At 38.3% G+C, this 24,184-nt stretch overlaps 3 protein-coding genes across 3 annotated transcripts in view; 1 reads left to right on the plus strand and 2 right to left on the minus strand.

Annotated features, from left to right (window-relative positions):
• spcs2 (signal peptidase complex subunit 2) lies at nt 1–16,126 on the minus strand. The gene is made up of 6 exons (XM_079824451.1): nt 14,961–16,126; nt 9,033–9,223; nt 7,759–7,842; nt 5,611–5,771; nt 5,368–5,502; nt 1–1,220 (listed from the first exon to the last, which is right to left on the minus strand). The coding sequence occupies exons 2-6, from the start codon at nt 9,069–9,071 to the stop codon at nt 1,034–1,036; spliced, it is 606 nt and encodes a 201-aa protein (XP_079680577.1). The 5' UTR covers nt 9,072–9,223; nt 14,961–16,126; the 3' UTR covers nt 1–1,033.
• On the minus strand, nt 15,077–22,429 carry rnf169 (ring finger protein 169; the record flags this gene model as incomplete). Its single annotated transcript, XM_079824447.1, has 6 exons — nt 22,051–22,429; nt 20,736–20,809; nt 20,221–20,307; nt 19,953–20,059; nt 18,045–18,147; nt 15,077–16,255 (listed from the first exon to the last, which is right to left on the minus strand). Exons 1-6 carry the CDS (start codon nt 22,409–22,411, stop codon nt 15,077–15,079), a joined length of 1,911 nt encoding a protein of 636 aa, XP_079680573.1. The 5' UTR covers nt 22,412–22,429.
• lipt2 (lipoyl(octanoyl) transferase 2) overlaps nt 22,104–24,184 on the plus strand; it is an 8,210-nt gene continuing 6,129 nt past the window's right edge. The window contains exon 1 of the mRNA XM_079824449.1: nt 22,104–22,419. The gene's annotated coding sequence lies outside the window, so the exon portion shown is untranslated. The remainder of the gene's footprint in view (nt 22,420–24,184) is intronic.

Here is a 24,184-nt window from a genome sequence, read left to right on the forward strand (position 1 = left end):
AACGTAAAAATGCCTTACTTTATTTTGTAACTGTTTTTGTTTGAGAATAACAGGCACATACAATATGGGTAGCTAAAGCTGAATATCATTAGACAAAAACCGGCAAGAAGTCCCGGTGGAACTCAGCAGGCCTAATATTTCACAATATGGAGAAACAAACAGCATCCAGGTGTACGGTTCGAAACTTTTCAAAATAAATTAAGATAATCTATATGAAAATAGATGTTGACGGAAAACCAGGAAATCCAGGTCCATTCACTCCTGCGTGTGAAAAACAGGTCCAGACTGATCCGACATTATCCCTGGTTCAAGCATAAATGGCCAAACACAAACGTATCAAAGCGGTAGGAGGACAACACAACAGATGGACAGTTGCTTTTTTATGTTGTCCTTTAAACAACAGATACAATTTAGAATAGGAAAGAAAAAAAAAACGCAGATTGAACAGACATTTAAATAAGGCTCTCGGGACACAATATATACACTGGTGCTCAGATGTACAAAAATCTGCTTGTTTCAGACACTCAACTTCTGACAAGGCGTCTTGAAATGTGGGAGCACTAATGTAGATGACCTCTGATCCAGAAACACTCCTAACGTAAGGAGGGACTCGTTTTGTTTTATGGAAATATGAATATTCTTCCAACATCTAACCTAATGTGAACTGTTTCTTTTAAGTGATTGTTTTACATGCACCCAAGATATTGAAGAACACTTCTCTTATCCATGCATTTTGTAGAAATGCTTGGCTTTTCATTAAGAGCACTAAACTGAGAGACCGGTATAAATTGTACTTGCATTTAAAAAACAAAAACAAAACATGGCTAACAAAAAAAAAGAGAATTGGACCATTTCTTTAACATTAGCAATACAAAACAAAACACTGTGCTGACTTAATGTAATGTTAGAGCTGAGAGCTTAACTGTGAAAACACTCACTAGCCTGAATAACATCTGTGTTTTGTCCCACTCTAGCCACCGTTACTGCGTGCGCTGGGTCGCTGAAGGCCGGCGGCGTCCACTCCGACTAACCGTTACTTTGTCTTCTTCTCTGTGGCCAATGTGTCGTGAAGCTTTGAGACATATTTTTCAAACTGGTCCATCACCAGCGTCCCGTTCTCGTCGAAGAACGTGCCGACTGACTTTGTAAACTCCGTCTCCCTGAACAGCTTGGTTTTCCCGTCAGTGAAGGACATTCTTAACGTATACTGGTCATCAAACCTAAAGGACACAAGTCAATTAGTACTACAGTAAACTACAGTAGGACACTTTTCCTTCTGAAGAATGGCATTGCTTTGCAGTCGTTAATAGGGAGGAGTATTGACAAATTTCACGATTAGAGTTTGATTCATAGACTTTTAATAAGAATTAATTTGCGTATATAAATCAAGTACAGTATCTTCTTTTTTTCCAAGGACAAATATTTGAACTAAAGCTGTTAACTATACAGGAAACCCTGTCAGTTGGTGCAGTAATATTAAAGGTTACCAATGTGTATAAAAATATTACAATTGCAATAAAAGCAGTTTTTTTTTATATAATACATTTATTTAATAACTTCTTAATGATATAATTATGTTTGTACCAAATTGTTTTCTACCCCTAAGGTTTTTAAACTGTGGCTGTCATAAAAACTATAAATATAATGAATACGCAATACAGATACGCAATATATTTAGCAAAATGCTCCTCTCTAGGTTATTTTATTTTATAGCCAGAGCTATGGTCGTTCAATGGCTTTTCTTAGGTAAATGTAACATGACATTTCGTTACAAGTTTCATGAAATGGTTAGTTCACCCAAAAAATGGAAATTCTGAAGTGGTAGGCCACTTACAAAATCACAGAGCGGGGTCAGTGCATGCTGAGGCTCACAGTGTGAAGAGGTCTCAAACTTTCAATAGCTACAGCCCTCCAAACTTCATGTGGCCTTCAGATTAGCTCAAGAACAGTGTGTAGAGCTTCATGGGATGGGTTTCCATGGCCGAGCAGCTCATCCAAACCTTACATCACCCAGTGCAATGCAAAGCGTGGGATGCAGTGGGGTAAAGCACGCCGCCACTGGACTCTAGAGCAGTGGAGACGTGTTCTCTGGAGTGACCAATCACACTTCACTGTCTGGCAATCCGATGGACGAGTCTGGGTTTGGCGGTTTGACAGGAGAACGGTACTTGCCTGACTGCATTGTGCCAAGTGTAAAGTTTGGTGGAGGGGGGGTTATGGTGTGGGTTGTTTTTCAGGGGTTGGGCTTGGCCCCTAAGTTCCAGTGAAAGGAAATCTTAATGCTTCAGCATACCAAGACATTTTGGACAATTTCATGCTCGCAACTTTGTGGGAACAGTTTGGGGACGGCCCCTTCCTGTTCCAACATGACTGCGCTCCAGTGACCAAAGCAAGGTCCATAAAGACATGGCAGGGTTTTTCCTACATTGAAAATTTTTTGGCGGCCGCCAAAACAAATTTTTGTCCCGCCAAAGCTTTATTTGATGAGTTATTGTGATTTATGAATGATGTAGAATAGATGCTGCGCATAACCGACTGTCAGAGAGAACGATCAGAGAGCTCCTCCCCCGCTCGCACGCTCTCTGTATTCAAAATAAGCATTCTTAGCTTTCTAATATTTCACATATTACGTTAATCAAAATCAAAAGGTCGGAAGACCGAATCCATGTTGCACGTGGCGCTATCAGACAATATGTTTTCCTTTAATAACCGCTGGGTGTGAAATGCGCTCAAAAAACATTGACTGATTCTCTGCTGACATAAACCATACTTTCAATAAACGGGAAACAAATCCTATCCGGTTATGAAGTGTTTTCTGTGTGTTTACAAATCTTTCGCGATGTTCTAACAGACGGGATTCGCACACAACGCGTCTGCTAATGTCCGATTCGCCACCTAATGACTCATTTGAACCGAATCATTTCAACGACTGGTTAGAACACTGATCTGTCCAACACTGAACTAACGAATCAGTTTATTAATTTACTCAGAACAATCTGAAATGAGAACACAAGTGTGCTTACCCAATTTAGCAAGAGTGTAAGAGTTAGTTTTAATTATCCACAGTCTTACAGCTTATTTATGTTCATAATGTGTAGTAAAATAAATAGCCTATAAATCACTTAGTTTAGACTGGAGTGAGGTGAACCCAGAACAAAGTTGTTGTTAGCTAGCTGAAAATTTTATGAAATTGTATATGGCAGAAAATTAGGCTATTTGTTCATTTTTTTAATACTACTTTTTAATATTGATATGATTATATACCAAAACAATTATCAGTAAATAGTGTAAAAATGAGGAACAAAAACAAACATCAAGGTATCCCACATGGAAAAATACTATAGTAAAATTACTATAGTGTTTTTGAACCATACTATAGTAAAGATACTACAGTAAATTGTAGTATATTATAGTATTTACTACACTTTGTTAATTTACTGTAGTATATTTACTATAGTACGGTTCAAAAACACTATAGTATTTACTAGAGTAATTTTACTATAATATACTCTAGTATTTTTTCATGTGGGATCAAAATAAGATAAGCAAAAGTTACAAACTTTCTTTGAATTTATATAAAATGTATTGTCAGTATTGTGCTTGCAGATCACATGGGTAGGGTACTTTTTTACTGTGTGTGCGTGCGTGTGTGTGTATGGATGACCATGTCTGTCAGCCACCACCGAAGACCATTTTTGACCCAGGAAAAACCCTGCATGGATGAGCGAGTTTGGTGTGGAGGAACTTGACTGGCCTGCACAGAGTCCTGACCTGAACCCACTAGAACACCTTTGGGATGAATTAGAGCGGAGACTGAGAGCCAGGCCTTCTCGTCCAACATCAGTGCCTGAGCTCACAAATGTGCTTCTAGAAGAACGGTCAAAAATTCCCATAAACACACTCCTAAACCTTGTGGAAAGCCTTCCCAGAAGAGTTGAAGCTGTTAGAGCTGCAAAAGGTGGGCCAACTCCATATTAAACCCTACAGATTAAGAATGGGATGCCATAAAAGGGTTAGTTCACCCAAAAATGAAAATTCTGTCATTAATTACTCACCCTCATGTCGTTCGACACCCGTAAGACCTCCGTTCATATTCGGAACACAAATGAAGATATTTTAGTTGAAAGCTGATGGCTGAGAAAGGCTTCAGATAGGCCTCCAGTGGCATTCAGTACATTTACACTCCCAAGACCCATAAAAGGCACTTAAAACATCGTTACAAAGTTCATCTCACCACAGTGACTCTACAATAATTTTACCATGCGACGACAATAGCTTTGTGCGGAAAAGAAAAATCAAAATAACGACTTTATTCAACCTCTTCTTGTCTTCCGTGTGTGCCTCCACACATGCGCGAGAATATGACGTAGCGCCAGCGTTCGGGAATCCATGAAATGCACACTCTAACCCGATTTTGAGAACTACGCCGAGACCTAAAGCACGATCAATGTAGAATCCAACAGCTTAGACACGCGCGTCTTCCTCTGCTTGTAAACAAATCGCTTCTGGGTCATGTGTCCGAACGCCGGATCTGCGTCATATTCTTGCGCATGCGTCGTGGAGGCACACACGGAAGTCAAGAACAAGCTGGATAAAGGTGTTTTTTTTCTTTCTTGCGCACAAAAACTATTGTCGTCGCATCGTAAAATTATTGTAGAGCCACTGTGGTGAGATGGACTTTGTAAATATGTTTTAAGTGCCTTTTATGGGTCTTGGGGGTGTCGAACGAAATGAGGGTGAGTAATTAATGACAGAATTTTCATTTTGGGTGAACTAACCCTTTAAAGTTCATGTGCATGTAAAGGCAAGCGTCCCAAAACTTTTGGCAATATAGTGTATTTTTTTTAAGAATATGGATAGCCAAACAGTTGATGGGGCACCATTAACTGTTTGGTTATCAACATTCTTTAAAATATTTTCTTTTGTGTTCAGCAGAACAAAGAAACAAAGGTTTGGAACAACATGAGGGTGAGTAAATGATGACAATTTTCATTTTTGGGTGAACTATCCATCTTTCGGTTGATACACTGATTGAGCGATTACATGAGACATTGTACATTTTGGTGAGCTCTACTGCATCTTTCAAATTTCTTTCTGACGTTCATTGATGTTTATTTTGTGCGGTCCCTTACACTAAAGAGCGCCAAACTGTATTTCAATGTTTGAATTGTAATAAAACTGACATAATTTGAAAGTTGAGACTGTTACATTTTAAAAGTAACACACAAAGATTACTGCGATTTATTGAATGGGAGGTGTGCTACAAAATGTTTAGTGAAGATCATGCACCAACTGAAAAAAGCAGATTTTGAGGAATATAATCTAAATGAAGAGAAGAATTAAGCAGCGGTTCGGAGTATCCCTAACCTTTTTAGGCTAGAGGACAGCTGCCAACTGTGATCTGGGTCCATTCCAGCTGGGTCCCTCTGCAAGGCCACAAGGAAGATGTTCTTCTCTTTGTAAGAAGTGTACAGGGTCAAAACTCCCATCATTATGAAGTACGTGTTGATCTGTTAAGGACAAGAACTGAAGCAGTGCCCAATTTACATTCATTTACATTGCCAAACCTCCAGTCTCTATTGTGTTTTGAGTTTGCTCAGTGAAGGATATGAAACCACACAGCACGCCAGCACAGGCTTGGACTCTGGGAACGGGTGGAGGTAATCCCAAATTAAAGCTACAATGGCGAAAAGGCAGGAGATTGTGCAAATGAACAGACGTCCATCGACTAAGTTGAAGTTCTCGAAGTAGCCATATTTTTCAATCAGAACCTATGGTTGAAAAAGAAAGGCGGATGAATTAAAAACTCATCTAATGGATGCAAGTAACCAGTACAAAAACAAAATATGCAAATAAATCACTCGAGAAACCACATATATACACATGCATTTTTTTAATTTAATGAAAGAAGTCTCTTCTGCTAACCAAGGGTGAATTTATTTGTTTTGAAATGCAGTAAAAATGTAATATTGTGAAATATTATTACCATTTAAAAGAACCGTTTTTGTAATGCATTAAATGTAATTTATTCATGTATGTCAGCATCATTACTCCAGTCTTCAGTGTCACATGATCCTTCAGAGATCCTTCATGATCCTGTATTATTCATACTCAATTATTAATAATAGTTAGGGGTCAAGCACCAAAGGTGCGAAAGCACCTATTGTAATCATTGGCTCTCTTATTATTATTTTACTACTTCATCTGCTGTAGGAGTCTATGGCAGTCCATAGAATCGCTTGCGGGAAAGTTATGACATTTGGCACATAGATAGAGGACAGGCTGAAATGTCACCATAGCAAATTTGGAGTCTCTAACTCAATCCCTCTAGCGCCACCAACTATCCAAAGTTGCACTTACGTTTGTGCCAATAACTTTTGAACCGCGCAAACAAATTTTAGGTAGCACTTGTGAAAACAGACATAAGTCTGCATCTCCGCAACGCATATTCTGACCACACTTGGTCTTGTCATCATAAGCATGACCTGAGGCTACATGCTGTGTTTCGGTGGAGCGCCACCTACTGGTCTGGAGATACGAAAAAATTGCTATTTTTGCTTATAACATCTGAAAATCATAAAAGTGGTCTGGTTAGATTGGGGGCAGCATACAGAGTCAAATTATATCCCGTTTTTCCATGTAGGCCATTTTGAACTTTGAAGTAAAATGCTGTATTTCATGAACGCATTAGCGTATTGTTACGAAACTTGATATGGGTCATTGGCACGATGACCTAGGGGAGTCTGAGAAGTTGAGCCAGCACCACCTAGTGGTAAAATCAGATATTCACATGCTTATAACGTTGGATTTGGTCGACTTATTTTCACGGGAATTGTCAAGTCCAATGATACCTAACATGCTTGGTTTGTTTAACATTGTGATTTAGCGTTTATACAACTTTAACCAATATCTTCAAAACCGTTATTTCAGATTGATGCAAAACCATCGTAGGAAAATCTGAATCATAGCAGGTTGAAAATACGTTTTAGGCGAAATGTCAATATTCTGATAGTAAAAGGCAAAAAAATGCAATCAAAGTCAGGTGTGGGTTATTTTGTTATATGCTCATTAGCAAATGTCTATAACTCCTAAATGAAATCAGATTATTTTTTACCAAATTTGACACACTTATGTATGGGGGACCTCTGAGGACACAAAAAAGTGGTGGGACTGCGTCACTTGGTGGCATTATAACTAAACAAAACATGAAATTGGCTCCATACAACTCAATGTATTTATGGATTTTCAACCCTTGTGCTTAAAATTATCTCCAAATGTCTTCACTCATTTTTGCAGTTGGTCTGCTGCTAGCTTCCTTGTTTGCTTCTGTTGTGCTTGGCCACAATAGTTCCTGCTTGCAGCTACATTTCTTCTTATCAGCTAAAAATAGTTGCACTGCTTAATTTTTTTGATGAATAGAAAGCTCTAAAGAACAGCATTTTTTATATTTTGTAACATATACGGTCACTTTTGATCAATTTAATGCATCTTAGCTGAATAAAAGTATTCATTTATTTCTTATAATATTCATTGATAATAATCAGAAATGTTTCTTAAAGCAGAAAATCATCATATTAGAAGGATTTCTGAAGGATTGTGACTGGAGTAATGATGCTGAAAATTCAGCTTTGAGTTGAATCACAGGAATAAAATGACAGAAAACGGTTGTTTTCAATTGCATTAATATTTCACAAACTTAGCCTTGGTGGGGTGAGATTAAATACACATGTATATAAAAGAACATTTATATAAACAGGCCTTCTTAGCTGCATCGTCTAGAGAGTTCTTCACAGCTGCTCCATCCCATTTGTCGATCTTCACTGGCTTCTCATCAATCCTCCACTGAAACAACACATGCAATTGGATTTTAACAGACCACACTGGCAAAACAAATTGATTATTTTCATATGTGCAGGTAAGATAGGCACGCAAACTAAACATAGTACAACTACTGTACACCTTTTAAACTAAATTAATGTCTGTGCTGTTACTGAAATGACAGCTTAAAGAACTTTTTTTTATGAGATTATAGTTTGAATTGAATGTCATGAAATACGATTACAAAAATACATCTATGACATAGCATTTCTGTAGCATTGCCTTCACTGGTTGGTAACATATGGTTGCTACTTGTGTAGCACGATTGTCAAGTTACTGATCTAAATCAGTCCAAACAAATCCTTCACAGCTACTGAATTAACATCTGGCTGATCAGCAAAGCCATTACTTTCAGAATCAGAATCTGAATCGAAAACAACTGTGTATTTGTGAAACTAAAATCCGACTGGTTGTTAGAAGACATTAATAACAGTCTTCATGCAACAACTGGCAAAGAAAATTACCAAAACATTATAAACACCTTTATACATACATTAAAAAGAGCTAAGGTATTTTGAGGGGATATATGATAACGTACATATAATATGAATTTCCCGCATTTGCCTTTAATATTATAATGGGTATTTTCTTTTTTTAAAGCTTGTGCATTTACAGTATGTGTTATTTAAAACTTAAGCTCCTGGCAAAGCGTCTGAAAATCACCAACTTGTAATAGAGTTTCTGACCACATTAAACAAAAAAAACAAAAAACACCGTAAAAATGTTGTTCATTTTGACCGAAATGGGAAACAAATGAAAGCATCTAAGTTACTAAGTTAACGTTCCCTCCTAACTGGAAATAACATTACAGGCTTCGTTCGTCTCGCTGAAGACGATGGAAATGATGAGCATTTTTTTTGGCAACACTGTGTAATCTTGTTTCAAGGCATTTAAAATGCATCAGATAGTTTTCAATATACATGATCATTTGAAAATATAAAAAATGCTAAATTAATCACGTGCTTTAATTTATCCAAGTTGACATTTTAGCTCCTGGCACGCAAACGAGCGCCATGGTCGCAGCAACACCCACGTCAGGACGAGTGAGAAAGATGGAATATGTAAAAAAATAATTAACTATTTTGCGCCCTCAAGACAGTTGAACAAATATAACCGCGTCGCCTAAAAAGCGACATACACTAAAGAATTCTTACTTTTTCGAGTAGACCATTCTTTCCGTTCCTCGCCGCCATCTTTTCTTCCTGTACATTTGTTGTGACCTGGGTGAGTGTGATTGGCTAAAATCACATAAAAGCCGTCCAATCGAAATGGGTCTGAAACGGGGCTGCTGGCGTCTGAACATCATAGGGGGCGTGTCCACAGTGGACGTTCATTCCCTGCTGCACTGAAAACGGGACAAAACACAAATGTAAATTCTCAAGTTTGAAAATAAAAACGGAGCTTTTTATTGTCATTGAGCTCGATATATACAGGTACTATTTTAGCGTGCTACAAATCGTAAACTAAACATGGGTTTCCCGGCCTAATATGAAAGTCGCAAATCTCGACGTCACCACCGACTCTGACCAACCAGAGGGGTTTTTCAACGGCTCTGGACCAATCGAAAGTAACGTCCTATGCTATGCTATGCTAGTATGCACCGCCCACTTTGAAACGTAACGGTTTATTTCAGTACGTGTACTTGCACACGTTTGCATATGATTACAACAAGCAGCAACCTTTCAAATATATATCTCAGTAAATAAGACTAATTTTGTTACAAAGGTCCTTCTAATGCCCGCTTACAATCATTTTTGTTCTATTATATAAATCTTTTTGCATCTGCCCAGGCATGTGTCCCACACAATTCAGGGTTTTCACCATATTTGCCGTTATAAAAATAAACGCGACGACCTCTCGTTCACATTTAGTTTATACCTCTCCTTTTATTAATTGTATTCTTCTTTTCCTCCATCTTGAATTTCTTCATTGAATTCCTTTGAGGTAAACATGACAAAAATATGGAAAGGGAGAAAAGGTGATAATGAACACATTCAGATTAGACTAAATGTCTGTCATTATGCAGCGTATATACGCTTAACAACAGAATCATTTGAAGAGATGCGCTGAAACTGACAAAAAACATAATACTTTTAACAACAATAAAGGCTAAACTTGCCTTTTGAGTGAATGCTACATTGTTTAATTCCTGTCACGTAAGTTATAATGCTCATTATGTAAACGGGAACCAGATAATCCTGTATAAAGCCATTTTTCAAACAAAAAAAGATGACTATTACAAAGTACTGTTCAAATAAATATAATGTGTGCTTTACATATCAACAGAATTCATTCATATGCCACATTCTCTTTCAAATCCAGCAATTCCTTTCAACAATGGAAGACAAATCCAAGTGCTTCGAAAGCCCGTCATAAACAATCCCTAATAACATTGCATCAGTATCAATATAGGCATATTTCCAAAATAGTACAGTAAATGCATAAAAATCTATTTATCTTCTTCAATAGTACATCTGGCAACCTACAGTATTGTATATATCTTAAATTAACTAGAAAAAAAGACTGCCTGATTGTAGAAATCAGACATGTTGGCACATTACAAAGTATACAGGATAGAAATAATCTGTAATAAAAATGAGTTCAGGGTAAAAAGTAGGCAAATGTATGTGCATATAGATGTGGTCCAACTGAATGTGTCGTTTTACAGCAAAAGTAACATGATTAAAGCTTTCTTGGCAGACACAAGTCACAAAATTGATCTCTCTAGTAAAAGCGTCATAGATAAAGTCGTGAAATGAAAGTAGCCCTTAAGAAAAATGTCTCGCCATTAAATGAAGATCGAGCTAAAAGTGAAACTCCAAAAAAAAAATACGGTGACAGCAACCAACATCTTAAAGCAAACCCACATATTGGTTTTGCTAGTTGTCGAATCAAGTAAGCATGCATGATTTTTCGTTGTGGTGTTATATGCAAAGCTTTTGCAGAAGTATCCAAATGCAGTTACATTATATCCTCTTGATCTTTTATTATATTTTATTTAGATTACAGTTTGGAGAGTGTCAAAACACTTAAGATAGAAAACAATAAAGAAACCTAGTTTTGAAGACAAATGAAACGATCAGATTTCCTAATGGTCAATATTTTCACACAATGCCTTTTAGCGGTTTAACATGCCAAAACGATTTTATATTTGCACAGTTAGGCCCAAAACATACTCTACACAAACATGTGAACGCAAGCGCTACTCAAGTTTGATTTCAAACTTGCATTCAAGTATTGCATTCTCAGCGCTGCCACAAGGGGTGCTATAGCAGGCGTTAGCATACACCTTACCGCAAGTTTACTCTGCTGAACTACTTACCATCTCCTTTGGTGTTAATTTTCCTTCACTCATTTAGTAAATAGAGTGGTGCAGGTATGAAATCACTTTGTAAGCCAAAACGCGAAAGCGAGTTAGCATTTTAGCACTTCCGGTTCCCTCGCCCCGAAGTCGATGGGTTTTTGTTTAAAGGGCTGAAATAAGGTCTGTGGTGAACACAAGCTCAAGACACTTTCATGTTTTATTCTACGACATAAAATACATCAGTATTACCCCACTCAAAGCTGTTATGTGTCTTGAAAAAGGCGTTTGCCAACAAGTGGCTAAATGGGACTAGACTACAGTCGGCTTTTACAGCCTCATTATGCTCATAATTATGCTCTTATAAACTATACTAACTCAATGTTCTGGGAAAATGTTTTTAGATAAAAACGGAAAGAGTTGAGGGAAGCTTAGTGATAGTGACGTTGAAATCGTGGTGTTGTCCGTTTATAGCCTAGCTTTAGCTTTAGCTACCTTTTAGAGACTGCATTTAGGCTTCAAAGTTAATAAAAGTTGTGTTCATCTGTGATAATTATCTTGATGGACAAAACATACAAGTACCATAAACTTTTGTTGGTCACATAGCTTGCTTTTTGAGATAATCCAAAAGCCTATGGAAAAATCCTATTGGGTTTTTCTCGAGGGAACCAGTGCGATGCTAACTGCCGGTTGGCCTACAAAGACATCATACCTGCTCCACTCTATACAACAATGCAAACTCCTTACCAGAGATCTTTATATATAAGGAGATACCAAACTCTGCAGCTTTAGCATTAGAGAAAACATAAATTCATTGAACTGCTGTTGGAGATTTACGTCAATCAATCACTAGGGCTGCCCTGGCTGAAGATTTTTGTAGTCAACTAGTAGTCGTTCATTTACGCCATTAGTCGACTAAACTAATGTTCATATTAATTTAATTACTCAAATATACTGGGGGCGGAATATATGCCTCAGGCTTAAGCGCACGTATAAAGCTTGCCACAAAGCACTGGCAAAAGTAATGATTATGATTATCTTAAATTATAATAATAATATCTATTATTATAAAACAAAATTGTTCTAGTGTTTTCTGAGAAGTTGACAATGCTGACTCATCATCTCCGCAGTATAGAGGATGAGAAAAGCAGCTTTCATACGAAGTACATAAGCAGAGACTATTTTTTTTCAGTTTGAATTGGTTCGTTTAAAAGTAGACATTTTAAGCTTTCTATAGATTTCTATAGTCTGTGAGGCAAGTAGCCTATACACTGAGTTTCGGTTCATTTATGTGACGCGCTGCTGTTCAGGGAGACCGAATGATGTATTAATATTATCTGTATGACTTTACATCTGTATGAGTATTTTAATTTGAAAAAAATGCAAGTGATCGCGCTGGCGCCTCCATGTCGTGCAGTAAGTAGCCCTGTCGCAATAATCAATATATCGCACAATATATGTGTATGACCTCAATCATTTTTTTGTTATGCAATATATCGCCCATTATGTTTGGACTCGATTTCAAAGCCACAATCCCGTTCCGGTGCACATATAAATGTCAATGCAGAATGACGAGTGTTAAAGCCGTTTCACAAGGGAAAATGTTTATTTACTATTCATTAAAAAAAAATATATATATTTAGGATAATATATTTTTTACCCTTAATTTCCATGATTTAAAGAATTAAAAGGTTGTATTGAAAGTCTATAGGTCTACTAAAATGACAATAATATCGTTTATCGCAATTATTTCAGGGACGATATATCGCGAAACAAAAAGTAGTTATCGTGACAAGCCTAGCAGTAAGCAATCTATACTTCAGCTTCCACACTCCACACGAACGCTTGGATATGCATCTAATAATAGCGCACATTTATCTAGGTTAATGTGAGAGCGAGAAGCCATGTATAGTTGCTTCTACTTACATGTTACAAATGATAAACCATATTCAAGGTCAATGGATGATGGTCGGCGGGACCTGGTTAATGATCTGTCCCTCATGGACTGCATGACTTCGCCACTTCTTGTGGAGTTTTTTTTTTTTTCCGCGACTAACCGACTATTAAATCTTGGTCGACTAAGCCTATTCTATTTGACTATTAGTGGGCAGCCCTAGCGGATACTACAAATAAAATTGTCCACAACTTATTTTACAAAAAAAGCTCTCTTTTTCATTGTAAACGTATGTACCGGAGCGTTATTTATTGGTAACCTTAGAATGTACTCACACTAGGCATGGTTGCTTTGTACTGTGCCCTGCTGTCGTACAAGAGTACAGTAGCACACACAAGAGTAGTAGTAGTAGAGCTACCTCCACCAAGCAGGCTAGGGACGGTTCAGCGAACCGCGCCCAGGCACAGTTTGAAGCAATCACATTAGTCAAACGTGCTCGGGTACAGTTCAGATTGCCTAGTGTAAGTACATCCTTAGATGTTAGTCTTAAAGTGGCTCTTCTTTAACTGCTAACATGTTTCTAGTTAGCTAACTAAACATAATACACCCCGATTAATGGCACAAACATTTCCAGGCAACTCTATCTCTACCTTGAGTGCTAAGGTTTGTTTCCGCCAGAGTACTGAAGCACGCAGTAAAGACTGCGTTCTTGCAAACCGTTGACCAAGCATTTGCGTCTTTGAACTTGTGTAGAGTAGGTTTCTGACCTAAGGCTACAATTGACCTATCGGAAAGCCCCTCCCCCTTAGTTACTGTTGCTAACTCGAACAAATGGATTTGCTCACTGTCAGTGTCAGTGTGAAAACCTTGTCCCAAGATGTTTTTGGACACGGAAGCCACCTCTCGTCAAGGAGCATTCAAGTGGGACTTAAATATGCCATGGAGGGCAAATATGCCAATTTACATTTAACCAGTTTACTATGGAGAGGCACTGAAATGTAGACCTTAATTTATGTGTTTTTGACCTACACCTGTTACATGATGTGAGAACGGTTAGCCATTTAGGTTTGTAAGTTAGCATGAGAGTATGACACCCAGAAAATCCTCTCAGGATACCTGGAATCATTGTTACAAGTACCCCAGGCACATCGTTTTACCATTTCTGTAGCATACACACCATCAAACCGATGAGAGCTTCGGATCTTCCAATGTTTCTCTACGGCGCTGAAACCTAAAGATGTCCGAGTTCTGGGCCCTGTGCAACTGATACTCAACTGCCATTGGCGCATCTGCGTTCGAGGGGAGGGGCTTACTAATAGGTCAATTGTACTCTTTTCCACCCAAATCATTCACAAAAATGCTATATCGTACGAGTTGTTTGATAGAGTGATACATCAAGAGATGAAACTTCCCAGGCCACTGAAAACAAGAAATAGCAAAGAAAAAGGGTTATGCTACACCTTTGTACAAATGTCCTATGATAACATTAAAACATGCAAACAAACTTCTCGAGTAGCAATTGTGATTGTGATGAGCACAAAGAGATTGTAAGGAGTACTATTGTCTCTGGCTTGAAGTACTAAAAAGCCTTTAAGAGTTCTTATATATATATATATATATATATATATAGTTCTGTATGTATTTTCTGTCCCCCAAACAACATATCCCTAGTTTCCTCTTTTTGAGTAGTAGAAGCCAGTTAAACAGTAACAGAGCTGGAAACAAAACACTCTTTGAATCCCCATGAATCCCAAGCCCAATCCTGTCCTACGACCATTGCCCTTGAGCAAAGGCACTTAACCCCAGGTGCTCTAGGTGGACTCGGATTAAAGCAAGTTGCTTTGGATGAAACACATCGGTTAAATGGCAAGTCAAAAAAGTAAATACCTTATCTTGCAATACTTTTCCAGATGTCAGAAAGCCTCTGTAGTGCCTAAGCAAAGAAAACATTTGTGACTGTGACAAATCCCTACAGTAAAACACTACTATAACCGTAAGTCCCTTTAACAGCTATAGTTAAAGTGCTCATTTCTTTTGGAGATTCTTCCTGATCTGCGTGTATTGTGTCCTACCATCCCATCTTTTGTGGCCCAGGACCGGAGTTCGTATTTGTTACGACTTGTTTTGTGCCTGTCCACCTTTTGGCATTCTCTGTCAAACTTTCTTTGTAGCTTTAGTGCCAGTTCTCTGTCCTCCTTTTCCTGATTCATTCGCCGAGCAATCAGATGATCAAGCCTGTCGCAGGAATTGCAGCTATCTGTCCGAGATATTTTTGTCTGTAGGTTCTCTTCCAAGTGTTTGGTTTTGTGGCTTCTCTTTTTGCCCCTTCTTGAGGTAGGTCTGTTAAGGACACAGCTCCTGGTGGAAGGCTCATTTGTAAAGTCCTCAGGGTCTACGGTACCCCGATTACAATGTCCAGCGTGTTTATCTAACATCGGTGCGTGCGTTTTTGTGGGTTCACAGAGTCCTTCACATCTGCTACGCCCTTTTGGGGATGAAGCATCTGTAATAGTTTGAGTTGTCGACCTGATGTGAGTGCTAACTGGCTGTGTATCTTCCTCCTTGTTACACTGATCAAATATAAGCCGTCGTTTATTACAGACTACAAGTTTATCCTTCCGGTCCTTAGACCCTTTGGCACTTGACTCACAAATGCATTGATGATCCTCCAAGCCGTCCTTGGCTACGGCACAGCTGCAGAGTCGGCTGTCCCGTTCTTCAACGGGACTCAGTTTAAGGCTAAGATCCTCTGCGATAGGACTTGTGACTGTCCCTTTTGAGATCACCTTGATGGATTGACGATCAACTTCAATCTGCTTCCACTTCTGCAAGATGGTCGGGCTGGCCTCGTAGCTTGTGGACTTTTGCAGAGTGCGAGTCAAGTTCCTAGGGGTCGACTTCACGATCGTAGGTTCCAAAAGTCGCCCGTCGGGCAACCTTTTGGGTGGCGTGCACGGCGAGCAGACGATAGGCTTAAAATGGTTGAGTTCTTCCGATATGCTATCATTGCTCTCGGGGCTAATAGACCTCTCTGGTTTCGCTTGAAGCACAACAGAAACAGATGAAGCGTGGATGCCCCGCCAGTGGTGTCTCTTATCTAGGCTCAGTACTGGGGCTGAAAAAGACAGACTGTTCTCCGAGGAGAGAAGGATTCCAGCGTTGTAACTATGAGTGATGCTAGCCTAGAGTGGGGAAAAAGTGGTAGAGTACAATCACTGACAATACAAATGACCGATTTACTGGACAATTTGTCCAGCATACCACTGAATTCAACAACAGATGCCATTTCCAATTGTGCTTCTGAAGGGCCAAAGTCTGGAAGAGATTAGCTCCTACCTCCCCTAACACACTTTCCTGGAAGTTTCTAGAAATGTCTAAGACACTGAATCTTACTGGTTCAGGTGTTTAAACAGAATCAGAGCTAAACTTCAGCAGGATTGGACACCCCTGTCCTACTATGTAGTAGCTGTGGCTTAGTGGGCAAAGTTTTAGGGTGATTATATGCTGCGTTCACACCGTGTTGTAATTGCCGTAATTAGGAGATGACAATTTGTGACGTTCTACTTGGAGATGTTCACGTCCTCAGAATCGGAATTATGCATGTCTATCGCAACACAATCAATGGCAAAATTAATCTGGAGCAGTCAGGTGGTATAAGTAGGAGCTCTTAAAGTTTAGAAGATGTAATTACAAGTTCTATGAGGACGCAAACTCTTTTTACTAGGGATGCAACGATTCAGTCGGAGCCGGTTGAAAATCGATACAAACGTGTGACTATTCAATTCGGTTGAGATGTTAAACGAATCGCGATACACGTTTTAAACAGCTTCACTTTACAGGTACGATAGTAACGAGCAAGTTGTAGCTAGAGTGACAGACTGTGTGTGAAGAAGAGTGAAATAAGCTAATGTTTTCAGTTCATTCATATGGAAGTTGGGCGCGGGCATGTGGTGTGGTGTGGCGGCATTTTGACTTTCCGAAGACTAATAATCACCACAGTGAGAGGCTCCAGTCACCTCTGTCCGTAAGTAAAAGATAATAGGCCAAACCACACTGACCGGCGGATTTGCAGCCCAACTCGCAACATATAAACATTGATCAGCGAACATAAACAGAAGCTCAACCGAACCGGCTTAACGCACAGCAAGCAAACATCCTTGAGCTTCCGTTTATCAGATCTGATGTGTGCGCTGATGAATGTTTTAATGTGAACAAAAGCCTAAATTCAAACTGCGATCATATAAAATCGATCGTGTCTCTTCAGAGAATTTGGACTAAACCACTCAATTCATATGGATTAAAGTCTTAAGGGTTTGGAACGACATAAGGGTGAGTAAATGATGACAGAATTTTCATTTATGCATGAACTAACCCTTTGAGCCAAAAGCATATTTCCTGTGTCCGTTCCACTACCGATCGCGGCCTGTTTGTGTGATGCAATTTTTGTCATCAGCACATCTCCGCTGATGTCCGTGCACACCGTCCACAAGCAGGCTTTCATTCTTGTGTTCGTGCAGACAACAGCACATGTGCGAGTAGTCAAAGAAGGCTTGGGTGCATGGAGCAGAACACGGAAAATGAAGTATACCTGAGCCTTTAACCTTAGGCTCGCACTGTCCACTGTGGTTTTTTCAAACTCGACTGCCTGTAATTTTCTAGTAATCCCTAAGACCTTGACTAGCTTGTTCATGTGTGTTCAATTTGAGTTGGACCTAACTCTACAGGACAGTGGACCTCCAGGGCCAGACAGCTCAAGCGAAACTAAGAACTGTACTATAAGCTGCTTTAGATAAATGTGTCTAATAAATGGTTGCTTACTAAAAAACAACAACACTCTAAATGAAGTTGAGAGCCAAATACATTTCTTGGAACAACAAGACTGGTGTTTTATGTAAAAATTCACCCTAAACAGCAAATTAGACTGATGATTATTTGAACAGACGCATTCAGGTAATAACTGAAATATTATACCTTGTCAGGAACAGCATGATGTGTGTGAACTCTGCTTTTCCCTCTGCCATCCTCAGAATCTGTACAGCTCCTGCTCCTCTGAACGGCACTGCTATGAAGACAACTGTAATGCAGCACAATGATGGTATGGATGATTATCTCTATGCAACACCTCAAAATTAATTTTGGAAAACACCAGCTTATTCATAACCTTAAGGCTAACATAGTCATACTTAAAGCCAAAACACTTCAACTTTCAGGGGGCCTTTAATAAATATACTTCTGTCATGACAACTCTCTGAGTATTTGGCATGGTAATGAATATGACAATGTTGACATGTTTGGTCTTGGTGGAACAGATCTGCTACACTGCTACAGAGCAAGCAAGACACGCTGCTGCTGTACAATAGAGCGTACATGAATTACCCATAGCAGAACTATACAGGTGGAGCTGGGGAAGGTGGAGGGTTTCTGGAAGCGCCCTGCAAACTGCTACAGCAAATGCTGACCAATTATTTGAAGGTTGAGCAGCGAGCTCATTGGCTACTGATACAGCAGGAACCAATCAGCTGTATCCTATAGAGAATGATGTGATTATGAGCAGATTGAGTTAAGGACCTGCACCATCTAGAGCTTCATGACAGAACATTGTATAGCTGCAATCTAGATTTTTTTCAAATTGATGAATAAGTACAAACAACATAATTTTTTAGAGCTGCACCGATTGCAGTTTTCGTGGCCGATTGAGATATTTTTGTAAGTGTGACTTTCCGATACAGATTTTTGCCGATTCTGATTTTCTTTCAAAGAACTATCAATGACAGCATATACAAACAAAAATACACTTTTCTGAAGTTTTAATGTTTTCATCAAACACATGGCTGATTAATTGAATGAATTAAAAAAAAAAAAACTTAATTTATACATTTGTTTACAATAATAGGGCCCTATGAAATGTTTTTTCCCCATAAATTCTGTGTTGTGTATTTTAGTTTTTCTGGTAATCAACTGAAAGCACAAAACATTAATTTATTTTCAATCAAATGAAATTTAAATAAACTCTTTTATTTTTTGACAAACAAAGAGCTGCATAACAGAGGTTTACTATTCAAATTAAAACATGGAAGACAATTGTGTGATTATTCCTTTAAAAATAAAGTTAAAATAATTCTTGCATTGTTGTTAATATTAGTAATAGTATTACATTAAGGCATACATTATACTGCACAATAGTAAAACAATAGTAAATAGTACTATACAATACTAATATATTTCCTTCACAAGTTTAACTGAACGTTTATTTTGATGGGTTGCCGTGAGGATCTTGAGTTTCTGTGTATATGATATGAAAGTTCTTCTCAAATTAAATGGTAAAATGCTCATAAAGTGACTCTCAGAGCAGTTGAGAGTCATTATATAGTAACAGCGAGCATCACGCGTGCTTCAGTGTGTGTGTGTGTGTGTGTGGTAAATGAAACCGCCTGTCTCCGCCATTCATTCACTAAGACACGCAGAACATGCATGATTCATTGTCAAATAGTCTTCTTGCGGTTTAATATTCATAGACACTTGTCTGTATCGCGATAAGATTTAAGTGTACTGACCTATTTTTGATTTATTTATCCAAAATGTATCCATTAAATTCAGTTTTTATGCCACAACAAAAACCAGCTCGAAATCGGTATTAGACGTGAGACTGACATTTTTGGCCACTAGATAATTTGTATGCTTCTAGGTTTTCTTTTCATAGTTTTGGTGACAGTTTTTTAAACAATGTGGAAAATGGTCATAATAAGGAATAAATAGGTGCGTGTTTTTGAATGTTAGTGTTTCCAGGCCCACCGTTCTAGATACAATGAACACCCATATAATTCTACAACTAATAATAAACATAAATACATTTAAAAGTAAAAATGTAAAGTTCAATACCCTCTATTGAAAGCAGGGGAGCATCTTGTTTTTCGTACAAATGCTGAAACGTGCCTGGTCCTCTTCCCCACTGGCTCTTCATTCTCAGAGTCTGACACGCCACAGAACTGAAACACAGCCACTAAATGTGTAAGATGGATGAGCACATGTAATTAAGCTGTAACAAAATAGTTAATAAAAGAAGTATGCCAAATCATGAAGTATATGAATTAACTGTATGCATATTTACACCCAAGTAGGTAACAACGAATAAAGGTTTTGAACATACAGGATATTGACAATGTTTCAGCATCCCACACTCTTCTTTTCTATGGATTTTTTTCTTTCTCTCTTCAGTTTCTTCACTGCATCCTCCCTAAAAAAATAACACTGTGTTTATATGTGCTTTCATATATTATATATATATATATATATATATATATATATATATATATATATGCAACTGTATTTCATGCTAAGGAGAACAAGAAAAATAAGCTCATTAGAAATCAGAAGTGCTTTGCATTTTACCAAATGCCAAATAAGTGCAAGCCTTCATTTAAACCCCTTCACAAAGATGTTTGTGTACTTTTCCACTTTGTTGGAGCAATAGTAATTTCATCAAATGTTAATACTGTGGTATGTATAAGGTACTACAGGTTCATTTTGAAAAAAGCATGGTATATGTCCAAGAACATTGTAATACTATACTTTTCATTTTGAAATGTAGGCAAAAATTAAAGTTGTGTGAGAAAATGGCAATGAAAAGTGCAAACACAGTAGTGTCATACCCCTGTAACTTACCTTCATCTTTTGTTTCTCATACTCTTGACGCATTTCTCCAGATTTATGAATTGGCACAGGTGCACGAAAAATTTCTAAGAGATGAAAACATAAACATATGAGAAATCACAAAAAAAAGGACAAAATGGCCAATTGGCTTCCTTCTTCCTTATATTCAAACACACTAATGGGACCAAACCATGACAAACACATGAGATGCTCTAGATCTCAGGTCTGTCACTAGCTCCGCCCACTGGACACACACACACACATGCCTGGGCAAGTTACCACTCAGTTTTACATTCAAGTTGACAAACAACCAGGATACCACACTTTTAAAAGGATAGTTCACCCAAAAATGAAAATCAGCCCATGATTTACTCACGCAATCCTAGGTGTATATGACATTCTTCTTCAAACGAATACAAGCAGAGTTATATTAATTATTAACTGTGGGTACTTTTATAATGGATGGATGCACTTTTTTTAAGCTTAACATTTTGGGCTCCCCTTCACTGCCATTATAAAGCTTGAAAGAGCCAGGACATTTTTTATATAACTCAGATTGTATTCGTCTGAAAGAAGGAGGTCATATAAACCTAGGATGACTTGAGGGTGAGTAAATCATGGGCTGATATTTTTTTTTTTTGGTGAACTATCCCTTTAAGTCTTTAAAAGTATAGCAAATGTGGCCAATGTGGGTATAAAAAAAAATTTTTTTTACTAAAAGTTGAATAAAACATGTATTATTATTATTATTATTATAAAACAAATTCTCAAATTGAATTCGTTTCAATACTTTATAAAGTCTACATTATTCGATCAGGTAATGTTGTGCCCTTTCTACAGTGTCTCCTCACATCACATGATGTTGACAGTTCGACAAAAACAATCAGCAAACCGCGACAACCAAAACATGTATTTATCATATATTCCAAAAAATTGATAAATTTAGCAACTAAAATCGTCTTGAGTTCATTGTTTTCCCCCCCAAGTTAAAAACGCAACGCGCACGACGCGCCGCGAGTGTGAATTTGTACACAAACCCATGTAAAAACAGCGCAGGCAGACTGTCCTGAGTGAAGTGTGAACGCCCCCCAACAAAAACACTCCTGTTTTTCTTCAAATGTACTGGTTTCATATCCATTGCGTTGGATAACAGACACAATCATATTTTCCTCGTATTATTATGGAAGTTATTGGTGAAACGGTCATCTGAACTGAAACCACTGAAGCTGTAAAACGGTCTGTTATGTCATGCCGCGATTTCTCGAAGCGTAAGTAACGTTAAATGATTTCAAACTCGTGGTTATGTAATATGTCAAGTCACACTAACCCCCGTCCGCGATCTCTCCGTCTCTCTGCTCCATCCTCCGCTTGCATCTCTCCGGGTGACTGAGCCGGACCAGGTCCCAGAGCTCGGTGTTGACCAGGCTCTTCTCTCGGGACTGTTTACGGGCCCAGCTGGACACTCGCAGCCGGCACAGCGGACAGCACAGGCTGATCAACTTCACCGTCCGCTGGAAGCAGTGCAGGCACACCGAGTGTCCACACGGCATCGTTACCGGCTCCAGGAGTATCTCCGAGCACACGGGGCACCGGGCCTCCTCCAGAGACAGCGGAGCGGCGTGAGCGCCAGGCCTGGTTTTCCTTCTCTGCCCCAGTCCAGTGGATTTGGCGGACCCCACCGCCGCCATCTTCGTTGGTATGAGCCTGCGTCTGGGTTTGAAAACAAGCCCCGCCCGCTCGTGACGTCACATGCAGCGGTTGAACGACTTTTTTTTTTCTTCGACAAACCGAAATTAAAGGGGCTATATGCGTTTTTCTGAAATTTAAACTCGAGACTGACACCTGTGGCCAAAAAACAGAACTGCTCTCATTTTCTGCTCGCTCTCGCAGCGGTGGTGACGTCACATCCGCAGACAGCGCGGGAAAAGACGACCCGCCAGAAAATAGGAAAAATAGGATACAGGCTTATAGGTGCACCCACTGTGAGCGGACAAGGTGTCAGTATGCTCATCAGGAGATGTTTGAGTCATAAATGGTAAAATAAAAAGGCTATTGTTACGTTTATTTTGGGGAAAAAGTTGCATATAGCCCCTTTAAATAAACATTATTAATGATTGATTGATAAAAAAAATGCAATAACAAACATATTTGTACTACTTTTCACGATCGAAATCAAATAGCACCTTGGCTTGGTTAATTCCCTTGTATTAATAATACAATTAAAGAAATGCATTTAAAAAATACCCTGTTAAATCATTCATTTTAATATACTCTCATATTGATGGTTTATGCTCTTTTTGTAAAAGTGAGAAAGAGTTGTTGACGCAATTTGTTTTTTGAATGTAAAATTATCCAACGTTTTTGGAAGGAATTGGCAGAATTTATCTTTAATTTAAAGATTAAATACTATTTTACATTAACCTCTTAAGATCTGGGACCATTTTTGGGATTTCCGCCTACCCAAATTGAAAAGCTTCCCATACACACAGACAGTGGTCTAAGTTCAAAATGTTGGTGTCATTTTACAGGAAAGTAAATAAAATTATAAGTATGTTGTCTAAGCTGTAATAACCCCCCACACATTTTCTTTTATTTTATTTTTTATAAATTCAGTTTTGAAAGTGTGTAACTCAATATCCCAGTGTCATTAAATTAATTTAATATGCTGGAAACAGCCCAAATTGTCTGCAGGGTGCTAGAGCTCACAGGGCCTGAGTTACACACATTCAAAAATGAATTTATAACCAAAGAAAATCCAAAAGTGTCTCTTTTTTGGGGGGTGGGTTTTTTTTACAGCTCAGACAACCTATACTTACATGTTTATCTTTTTTAGCAGTGTTTTATGTAACTTCAAAGGGTTTCCTGTAAAATGACACCAACGTTTTTTGTATGTGTGTATGGGAAGCTTTTCAATTTGGGTAGGCCAAATCCAGGCGGAAATGGTACCAGAGTAATTTAGTGTAAATACATTACTTTGTGTAAAACAAATGCCAAAGTGATGCATATCTCCAGAAAGTAGAGACTCTAAGCTTTCAAATGGTACCACATATGAGGTCAGAGCTCCTCCACAGACATTTAAAATTGAAAGTATAGTAGGCCTACCCTGTATAGGGTCCGCAGACTTTAAAGGATAAAGGGATTATGAAAACAATGTTAACAAAGGTATTTAATACATACGGTGTTGAATTGATTGATAAAAATACAATAACAAACATATTTGTACTATTTTTCACAATGAAAATCAAATAGCACCCTGGTTTGGGTTAATCCCCATTAAATATTATTGTATTAATAATACAATTAAAGAAATACATTTAAAAATACCCTGTTGAATCATTAATTTCAATATACTCTAATATTGATGGTTAATGCCCTTTTTGTAAAAGTGAGAAAGAAATTTTGACGCATTTGTTTTTTGAATGTAAAATTATCCAACGTTTTTGGAAGGGATTGGCAGAATT

This window comes from Gobio gobio (assembly GCF_949357685.1).
Source record: "Gobio gobio genome assembly, chromosome: 8".
Taxonomy (NCBI): domain Eukaryota; kingdom Metazoa; phylum Chordata; class Actinopteri; order Cypriniformes; family Gobionidae; genus Gobio; species Gobio gobio.